The sequence below is a fragment of the Mustela nigripes genome, chromosome 8 (assembly GCF_022355385.1).
Source record: "Mustela nigripes isolate SB6536 chromosome 8, MUSNIG.SB6536, whole genome shotgun sequence".
NCBI classification, from domain to species: domain Eukaryota; kingdom Metazoa; phylum Chordata; class Mammalia; order Carnivora; family Mustelidae; genus Mustela; species Mustela nigripes.
The window spans coordinates 19,489,138-19,500,119 of NC_081564.1; the positions used below are offsets into that span (position 1 = coordinate 19,489,138).

The 10,982-nt window shown below is 48.1% G+C and overlaps 1 protein-coding gene across 1 annotated transcript; it reads left to right on the forward strand.

Annotated features, from left to right (window-relative positions):
• The first annotated feature begins 4,030 nt into the window (after nucleotides 1-4,030).
• CRYBA4 (crystallin beta A4) lies at nucleotides 4,031-10,032 on the forward strand. The gene is made up of 5 exons (XM_059409967.1): nucleotides 4,031-4,069; nucleotides 4,720-4,838; nucleotides 6,176-6,317; nucleotides 8,001-8,143; nucleotides 9,861-10,032. Exons 1-5 carry the CDS (start codon nucleotides 4,031-4,033, stop codon nucleotides 10,006-10,008), a joined length of 591 nt encoding a protein of 196 aa, XP_059265950.1. The 3' UTR covers nucleotides 10,009-10,032.
• Nucleotides 10,033-10,982: the final 950 nt, after the last annotated feature.

Genomic DNA, 10,982 nt, shown 5'->3' on the forward strand with positions numbered 1-10,982 from the left:
TCTACCCATATTAGGCCCAGATCCTTCCCCTGCTCTTCCCTGACCTGCCTGTAGAAACTCCCCTCCACGCCCTGACCCCAGGGACAGAGCTGGTGGTTGGGAACATGCCTGGCCATCTCAGAACTTCCTTGGGGAAGCTCCGAACCCCATTTTTTGTGCTCTGCTGGACCCTAGCACCGAGCATGGGGCCTGGCACAGAAGGCACCCTCAACCAATTTGGGCAGACTAAGCGGTTCTGCCAGTGGAACCTGGGGTCCAGGGGGAGCAAGGGGAACCAGGATGGGGGGAGAGAAATAGGGTGACTGGCTGGGAGAAGTGGAGAGCCACAGAGAAATAGAGAGGATGATGGAACTCGAGCAGGAGGAGAGACGTGCAGTGTAGGGGAGGAGACAGAGGAGACGGAAAGACAGAGGGAGCAATAAAAACTCAACAATGGAACGGACACCAGGAGTCTTCTCATCCAATTCTTGCCTTTCACAAATGGAGAAACTGAGGCCCTGCTGGAACAGGTGACTTCTCCAAGGTCCCACAGTAGAGTTGGGGGAACTGTTGGGCCAGATCTGCCTGCAGTCTGGTGTCCCTGCCCGCAAGTGGTGGTGGCAGCATAGGTTCCTGCCTCTTCCGTGGGGGTCCCAAGACCTAGCCCCCTACAGAGCCCAGCTCTGCCTTGAAATCACCAGGGCCTGGGCCCAGCTCTGCCGTGTGCTCCTGCACCCCCACCCAGCACACCCTCACTTCCCAGCCTCCCCCTTAGCCTTTCATCCTAGGCCAAGGCCCGGGAGGGGGGCAGGAAACACAGGATGGGGCAGCCACTGGAACAGGGGCCAATATGCCTGTGGCTGGGGGGCGGGCACCCACAGGTCTGGGCTTTAAGGCCAGGCTGTCTGGAGCAGTTCCATGTCCCCCGTGGCCATGGGCTGCCTGCCAAAGTGTGGGGGCAGAGGTAGTGGCTGACCACCCCCAGGCTGGGTGACTACACCCTGAGCATTTTACTGACTTGGGTCCTGTCATCCTCACTACGAGGGGACATCTCTGGGATGAATCTCATTTGCAGATGAGGAAACCAAGGCAAGTCCTTTCCTCTGCTCTCAGCTTTGTTAGCTCCTCCATGAAACAGAATCAGGAGTCACATTCTAAGTTCTGAAACTTAGCTCTTGAAAATGATGCACTCCTGCTTTTATGGGAAGACTTGTTTACTGGTATTTTTTTCAGCTACAATTGTAGCTGAAATTGACACATAACACTGTATAAGTATAAGATATACAATGCATTGATTTGATACATGCATGATTTATAAAATGATTACCACCATTGTATTAGCTACATCCTCCCTCCTACCACAGTCACTGTATCTCCTTTGTGGTTGAGAACACTGAAGATCTCCTAACAACATTCAAGTACACGATGCCGTATTATTAGGGATAATCACCATGTTGTACACTATTATATCCCCAAACTTCCTAATTTTCTAACTGGGAGCTTGTCACCTCTGAGCAACATCTCCCCATTCCCCCCACGCCCAACCCCTGAAACATCATTTTACGCCCAGTTTCTGAGTTTGTCTTTTGTAGATTTCATATAGAAGTGATATGAGACAGTATTTGTCTTTCTCTGTCTGACATAGTTAACTTAGCATAACGCCCCTGAGGTCCATCTCTTTTAATGCAAATGGAAGAATTTTCTTCTTTCTCATGGCTAAGTAATATACATATGTAGGTATGTATACATGTCTGTATCACATCTTCTTTATCCCTTCGTCCATAGATGCACATTTAGGTCCTTCCCATATCTTGGCTATTGTGAATAACACTGCAATTAACATGAAGGCACAGATATCTTAATAGTAATCATTTTTATTATTAGCAACCATGATGACAATGAGAGGGCACATAATGCTTTCTGTGTTTCAGGAGCGGTTCCGAACAGAAAGTGCTTTTCGTGTGTAATTCACATTTATCCTCACATTTATCCCCAATCTCTTAGGCTAAGCCCAATTTATTTATTTTCTTTATAGCCATTTTGTACACGAGGAGACTGAAGTTCAGAGAGATTAAGTCACACGTTTGAAGTTCCCAGTCAGCAAAGTGGGATGCAGACCCAGGCTGCCTGGCCTCTAGCCTTTTACCTTCAGGGTAGCCTTTCATCAGAGTCATGATTTGACAAGGCTGCATGTCACCAGCCCAGGAGGGAGCTAATATTGCCATCTTACAGGCCAGGAGCTGAGATTAGACATCCTCCAGGTCGCCCAGATATTAGGAGGCAGGGCTGGACTCTACCCACAAGAGTGGTCTTGTTTCCAGCCACACTCTTTCCTCTTGGGTCAACCCCAAGGGTAGGAGTGTAGGGAGGGTGTATTCAAAGTGAGTTTTACAAACCCGGGATACCTGACAGGTGTACTACTGTTTATACAATACGTTCACACCCACCCACTTCTTATTCTGCCTACAGAACCATCTGGAGTCCTTTTTGAATTTTATGGGTCCTGGAGACCCTGGCTAAGCCTACCTTTCTTGCCAGGCCCCCTCCTGCAGGGTCCCTGAACTCCAGCCAACTGGGCTACCAGCTCTTTCTCATACATACACCCCATGTTCCCACCTCCACACTTTTGCTTAGAAAAAACACTCCTTACATCTCACTTTGTACACATCCTCCTTACCCTTTGGAGACAGTCTAGGTTAAATGCCACTTCCAGGGGCACCTGGTGGTTCGGTCAGTTAGGCATCTGACTCTTAATTTCAGCTCGGGTCATGATCACAGGGCCGTGGGATGGAGCCCCGCGTCAGGCTCTGTGCTCGGTGCAGAGTCTGCTTGTCCCCTGTCCTATTGCTCCTTCCCCCACCCCCACTCATGTTCACTTGCCCTCTCTCTCTCTCTGTCAAATAAATAGATAAAATCTTTCAAAAAATAAATGCCACCTCCAACACGAAGCCAACCCTGATTGCCCCTAGTGGAAGAGGGTGGCGTGTGGCATTTGTGAATGCATTCTCTGTGCCAGGCATGTTACATAACCTAACAACAACCCCATGATGTGGTTTATTCTTGTCCTATTTTGTAGGCAGAAATCGAGGAGCAATGACCTGCCCCATGTCATGCAGCTAGGGAGGGCAAAGTTTTTGGATTCCTTATCCAGGCCTCATTCTCCTGCTCCGATCAGGAGTCCCATGAAGCTAATTAAGGTAGAACTTCCCCTTCTCTTCTTCATAGCTGATCCCTGAGGGAGGCCACCTGACCCTTTCCCTTCCAGCTGAAGCCAACGCTGCTGACACCTCTCCTTTGGGACTTCAGCCAGGACTGGCTTTTGTTTCGACTGCTCGCATGCTGAGTCAGAGCTTTGTCTCCCAGGGGCCCTCTTCCCTCCCTGCCTATAAGAGCCTGACCTCGGCTGGTCCCACCATGTTCTGGCATATTCTCTGGGTCCGTCTTGGTAAGTCCCAGGCTTGGAGAGGGGGGGGATTCGCGCTCCGAGTGAGCACCATGGGAGGTGGGGAGACCAGGTCTCCAGTCCTAGGGATAACATTGCCATCCTAAATGTCATCCTCACCCTATCCAAGGTCAGGTCCCCACCGTCAGGACCAATACCTGTCACCCTCATTTAAAAACAAAATTATTCCTATAGTCCTTTGCCTCGATTGTCACCATTAGAGTCACTTCCTTGCATCAGGTGCTGTCTTGGGGAGGTTCTCTTAAACTTAGCACCCTGACACTGGCTAGGATGATCCATCCCACTGGCAGCCACAGACGTTTTCCCACAGTGAGTGGATAAATTAATACACAGTGGGGATCAGAGGCAAGGGGACCCCAAGTGGGTAGTTTTGATATGGTGTATAGGAAGCAAGAAGGTAGATGACATTCATCACAGATGGAAAGTCACAGATTGAGAAGGAGAGGAATGGGGCAAACCTAGTGCAGTCCTACCTGGATCCCATCTGGATCCCGATCTTGCCCAAACTAGACTTTATCATCCAGAAGGACAGCAGACGGTCAGGGTGGCTGGTTATCATGTTCTTCTCTCATGTAGGAAGCTGGCGACATGACCCTCCAGTGCACCAAGTCAGCAGGACACTGGAAGGTAGGAAGAGGCACGAGTGGGTGGTGTCTGAGGAATGAAGGGGGTGCAGAGGTCAAACCCAGGTCCAGGGGACCCTCTCGATCTCCTCTGTTGAATCCCCACCTTACTCTGGGGAACATGTTATGAGGCTCCATTTTTGCAGAGGATGCCATCGAGGCTCAAAGAGGGGAAGGGACTTGCCCAAAGTTATACACAGGGTCTCGAGTTGAACTAGGGTCTTCTGGTCCCCAGACTGAACCAGCAATACTCCGGCAGAGAGGGCAAATTGGTGACTGCACACAGTCTTTGGGCAGGGTTTCTTTGGTCCCCTCTACGTGAAAAAATTTTTTTTTGGAATTCATCATTAGCCTTCAAAAAACTGGAGGGTCCACAGAAAAGTCCAGATAGAGTGATTGTCTTGAGAATTTGGAAAATCTGGCTGGCATTCCCAGGGGGCAAAAACAGATGGCGCTGAACAGAGATCACCCATTTATGGAATCTGGGCCTTCCAGTCTGCGGCCCTTCTCCATCCTTACCTACCCGGCCCCTGGAGGTATCTGAGTTTGCTGTCCTTTCTTGCCCTGCCCCACCATTAGTCCTGCAGTGAGTTCCTAAACCCTCATCACCCACAGGACTCTGATGCTAGTCTCCTGCTTTTCTCTCTGTCACAGATTGTGGTATGGGATGAGGAGGGCTTCCAGGGCCGGAGGCATGAGTTTACGGCGGAGTGCCCCAGTGTGCTGGAGCTTGGCTTTGAGACTGTGCGATCTTTGAAAGTGCTGAGTGGCGCGTGAGTGTGGGGGGATCTGAGTTGGGGTGGAGGCGGACAAGATGAGGTCTAGAAAGGGGTGTACTTGGCCCTACCTTCCCAGGCTCTAACTGTACTAGTGTGCCTTCCTTGGGTCCAAAGTGTTGGGCAGTGTGCAGGACAGTAGTGTAAGGTTAAGCAGGTTGTGCACTGCGCAAATGTAGGTATCATCATTCACAGAGATCCTGTGCATTGGATGAGGGAGTCTTATAGGATCACACTTTTAGAATCAAGTGTTGGGTCTGAAGTGTTCCCCTTAAGCATAAAAAGAAAGAAAAAAAATCACTTGCCAAAAATAGAAGGTAACTATTAAAATATATATAGTAAAAAATAATGCTATTATTCTTTAGTTGAACATTGTTGCTGGAGGCTCTGAGCATAGGATACATTGTGTTAAAAGCAAAAGAGAGAGATTAATGAAATGTGGAAGTATTAATGACACACTAATATCACACTGAGGCTTCTATCCATATCAGCACCTTTTTTTGTAGAACTTTCTGTAAAGGTTAAACTGTTCCATGTCTACATTATCTGATTTTGAACACTGGCCACATATGACCATTGATGACTTGAAATGTAGCCGGTGCATCTAAAGAACTGAATTTTTAATTTAATTTAATTTAGTTTAATTAAATTTTATAGAAGTTTTAAATTTAATTAGCTATATGTGGCCAGTGGCTACCATACTAGTTAGAAGTTTCTAGAAGTTTGGGAAGTAGATTGGAAGGAGAACAATATTCTCTCTATGTGATTTGGAGTCACTTTATATTATGCTTGTGAGTGCCACTAAGGTCCTCTTGGGTGGTATTTATGCACCTCACATCTGGGAGAAAAAACCCTTCACTTCTACTTTTGCAGGTGGGGAATTAGGGATTAGATGGGAGCAGTGACTTGTTTAGGGATATGTCCAGCAAACTGACAGATTCTGCCTGGAAGGAGAAAATAAGCTCAGGTTTATTACTTACATAAGACAGTTTGTTATTTAAGTAGCCAGCAAATGCAAGGTCATCATAGTGGCAGCCTCCTGTGTCCCTTGTCCCACAGGATGACACCAAAAGGGGCCAGATGACAGCAAGAGTGGTGGGCACCCTGCTGTTGAGGACCTGCTCCATGCTTCAGCTGTGGCTCGAAGCTCTACCCTCCAGGGTAGGGGTACCGGGGTACAGGCTCCTCCCTCCTCTCTCAGTGTGACAACTAAAAATGTCTCTAGACATTGGTTAAATACCTCCCAAATGGTAACTCCCAAATGATAACCATTGATCTGGAACTCAGGATGAGGGGGTCTCTTACCTCTTGCACTCTCTACCCTCTATCCACAGGTGGGTAGGCTTTGAGCATGCTGGCTTCCAAGGGCAGCAGTACGTGCTGGAGCGGGGCGAGTACCCATGCTGGGATGCCTGGAGTGGCAACACCGCTTACCCCACAGATAGGCTCACCTCCTTCCGACCAGTGGCCTGTGCCGTGAGTCCTGCCACCACATCGTCCCAGTGGGGTTTGGGAACTGACTAAACTAGAGTTCAAATTCTCATGTTACTTCTTCAATCTCTGTGACTTGGCATCCCTCCCTCCCCTCTCTGAGCATTGGTCTCTTCTTGAAATGGGGCCACGTCATGGAGAAGAGGAATGGGTGGCATCTGGACCAGATCACCACACACATTGTGACCTTCACGACTTTGGTTATGATATGAGCCCCTGCATGTTTCACATCCCTCTCTTCATGACTCGGAGATACCAGGAGAAGCTGAGTGCCAGGGTTGGCAGGACAAGATGGGGAGGAAGGTTCTATTTTTCTTCCTGATTCCTTATCAGTGTTCCTGATTTTATACTCAGGCTGCTGTTTATGGAGTATGCATGGAGGTGGACATTACTAGCTCTGTCTTACAGATGAAAGAGCTGAGGCTAAAAAGATGTATTTATTTTTCTTCAAAAGCAACTTTCATCAATTTAAAAATCATATAAGGCACATAGATTTTACACCCAAAGTTCAGAATAAAACCTAATATGACAGAGTAAGAAAAAGTCACTTATACCTACATGACTGAACAGAAGCACAGTATTTTTTTTTAAAGATTTTATTTATTTATTTGACAGAGATCATATGTAGGCAGAGAGGCAGGCAGAGAGAGAGAGGAAGGGAAGCAGGCTCCCTGCTGAGCAGAGAGCGAGATGCGATGCGGGGCTTGATCCCAGGATCCTGGGATCAGGACCTGAGCTGAAGGCAGAGGCTTTAACCCACTGAGCCACCCAGGTGCCCCCAGAAGCGCAATCTTAAAAATGCTGGAGACTTCCTTCGGTCTTGTTTTTATTCACAGATTCTGCCTACACCAACTGGTATTCACATCTGTGTCTGTATCTATCCACCTATATGCCTATTCCTATGTATTTGGGCACATTTGCAACTTTGTTACAAAAATGGAATTGAAGGAAATGCAGGCTTAGAAATCAGCTTTTCTCACAGGGCAAATTGATCACAATCATCCTCCCGGGTGATTAAATCTCATTGACAGCATCATTGTTCATAGCTCCCCAGTATTTCAAATTGTGAGCAAGTTCATTTGCTCCTGTATTCCACAATGGCCCGGGCATTGTGCTGATACAGGGACCCATGGTGGACCGTGACTGTGACCATGCTATCCCTGATTTCATGCAGTTTACAGCTTCTGATTTCACTCTGTCCTCCAAACGATCTTGACAAGTGGAGGCGGTTAGTTTCATTTTATGGGTATGGAAACAGCTGAGAAACACTATGTGACATGTCCCAGCTGGTATGTGTGGAGTCAGAATTTGAACCCAGATCACAATAATCCTCTTCTTAGCTCAGTTAACCACCTGATCCCCCAGTTGGGGACTTTCAGGCTTCCTCTTTTCCCCCTCCTCTCTTCCTCTCTTCCTCCCTTATCTTTTCAGTTGTTATCTTCAAGGCTGGGCTGAACATATCCGTGGCTTATTTGTTCCATAGTTATTTTCTTCGTGTACATTTCTGGAAGGGCAAATGGTGCACACCTTTTGTAAGGTTTTGTTGCCTTATTACCCTTCCAAAATGTAAGGAAGGCTGATTTGGGGGGACAAGGGCAGGGGTGTCTGGAGAGGCACGTGGGTTCTCAGCTGGGTGCCTGGAGGTCTGACCGTTTCCTCTGCTTACAGAACCACCGTGACTCGAGGCTGACCATCTTTGAGCAAGAGAACTTTCTGGGCAGGAAAGGCGAGCTGAGTGATGACTACCCCTCCCTCCAGGCCATGGGCTGGGATGGCAATGAAGTGGGGTCTTTCCACGTGCACTCAGGGGCGTAAGTGAATCCAAGGCTCTGCCTGACAGGGAAGGAGAGGCTGTGAAAACTGTGTGCTGGGGATTTGGGGGCTTGATACCCACATTCCAGAGGAGGACACTGAGGCACAGAGAGGTCTCAGGCAGAATTTGGGGGACCACAAATAGCAGACTCCCATATCAAACTGACACTATGCCCAGAGAATATTTATTGATCCTTGTCACCTGCTTCAGGAACAGCTGGATCCAGGTGCTACAGGTAGGGTTCTTTCTTTCTCCCCCTCTTGCTCTGTCTGCCTCGTCGTCATTATATTTGCAGGCACTCTCTTCCCAAGCAAAGGCAACGGCGCAGCTTCATCTTTACTCCAGCCAACCCCAGGGCAAGAGAATGCCTGTCTCACTGATTCCTGCAAAGGTTCTAGGAAAGGTTCTCATTGGCTCAACTTGGGTCATGTGCTCAACCCTGAACCAATTGGCTAGGACTGGTCATGTGCTTGTTGCAGAGTGAGCATATTCCCACATTACCTGAGAGGTGGAGGGTTGGAGAAATAGGTGTGGCTCAGGCAGTCTGCTCCAAGACCACCAGGAGGGAGGTGATTAAATCCAGCTTCAAGCCTAGATGGGACTGACTCTTCCCACCCTGTCCCCCAGTGGCTGGCGGTTGAGTGTGAGATGTGAGGGCTTTCCTTAGGGAGGCCACTGCAACTGGCCTCTAGGTGCCCTTTGGCCCCTGGTAGGAGTGAAGGTGAGAGGTGGCTTTTTGTTTTATGGGTGGTGTTGGTTTTTTGGCTTGTTTTTAAATATTTTATTTACTTATTTGAGAGAGAGAGACCGAGAGAATGACAGAGATAGTGAGAAAGCAAGAGTGGAGAGGAGAGGGAGACGCAGACTCCCGGCAGAGCAGGGAGCCCAACACGGGTCTCCATCCTGGGACACTGGGATCGCGCGACCTGAGCTGAGGCAGACGCTTCACCCACTGAGCCACTCATGTGCTCCCCTTTGTTTTTTAACCATCAGAGAATCTTGTTCCACAGTAGGACCTCTTGTGATTTATTTTATTATTATTATTTTTTAACCTCTTGTGATTCTTGAGTCCACTTTCCTCTTACAGGAGGGGAAATGGAAGCTCAGAAAGTGAGACACCAATTCTTGTCCAGTTTTGAACAATGTACGGGTCAACGAAGGGAAAGAACAACAGCCTTTTCCTTGGAAGGGCTTCTGGCTAAGGGAGGAGGGGAACGAATGATTCCTCACTTCCTCCCTCCCTCCCTCCTTTCCTTCTTTTAGTATGTATTAGCCTCCGTGGCCAGGGGCATTGCACTGTGCACCAGAGAGCCCAACAAACCGGACACATATGCATCCCTACACCCAGGAGCTCCCCCAGCTGTCACAGGAGGCTGACATTTTATAAACAATCTGATAATTGTCTAATTATATGAGAGCTACAGAGGACCAGTAGGAGTGTGGCCTGATTTGGAGAACCAGTCCTCAGAACAAGAGGATAAATACAGCTTGGTCAGGGGCTGGGCAAAACATGGCTGGAACGGTGTTCTTGGCAGAGGGAACATCATGATCACAGGCCAGGTCGTGGGGGGGTGTAGGGGAGAGCAGGGCACATTCTGGGCAGTGAAGGAAGGCTGGGATGGCTGGAATGTGTCTGCAGCACCGGTCCCTTCGTCCCTGTGTGCTCACCTTGTGGGTGCTTCTCGAGGGTAATGGTCTGCTCTTCCCTTCTCCAGCTGGGTTTGCTCCCAGTTTCCCGGCTACCGAGGCTTTCAGTATGTGCTGGAGTGCGATCACCACTCAGGCGACTACAAGCACTTCCGAGAGTGGGGCTCTCACGCGCAGACTTTCCAGGTGCAGAGTGTCCGCAGGATCCAGCAGTGAGCAGGGGGACCGGCGTGGTGCCTAGGAGCCAAGGGGGAGCCTGTCTGGAAGGAGGAGCTGCAGAGGGTCTTCCGTGCCCACTCCTCTGCCTCCTCCCGGTGGCCCCCGTGAGCCAGTTCATACACAGTCAGCACGAAAGTAATAAAAGAGGTCTAGTGCTAGCTTGTGCATTTTGATTTCATCAAGTCTCTCAAGGAACTGATTTTTCCGCTTTGTCGATTTGCTCCATCGTTTCTCTGTGTCCTACTTTGCTCTGTCTTACTTGTGACCATTTCCTTGCTTCTGTTTACTTTGGTTTATTTTATTCTTAGTTTTTCTCGCTTGTAGGGGTACACCCTTCGGTCATTGATTGTGGTACTGCTTTTCTCTCCCAGTAGAGTCCTCTAGAGCTCTTAATTTCCCTATGAGCACAACTTCAGTCGCTTCCCCCAAATTTGAATCATTCAGTCCGATAGTTCCTGGTTTCCCTTGCGAGTTCTTCATAGGCCCATGGGTTCTTTCATGATATGTTATTTTGGGGGATTTTCACGATATTGTATTGTTACGGATTTGTTCTGAAGTCCGATTTCCAACACTCGTGCTTACTTCGGCAGCACATGGATGAAAATTGGAACAATATAAGATTTCAACACTCTAAAATAAGCCCAGACTTAAATTTTACAGCCCACCACATGGTCTACGTTTGTTGTGCACTTGAAAACTGCTTAAATTTGGCAGTTGTCCCATGGAGGGTCTGTCCATATCAATTAGGTCGAGTTGAGGTTGGTTAGTGTTTTTGGCAAGTGTGCGTTAGATTTTTCTACATTTTTGTTGATTTTTCTTAAACTCAGATTTTTATCTGTCACTGAGAGAGGGTTGTTAGTATCTCCTACTATAATCAGGATTTATCTGGTTTTTTTCCCCTTTAGTTTTATGCATTTTTGCTTCCTGATTTTTTTCTTTGTTCCAGAATTTTTTTTTTTTTAAGATTATTT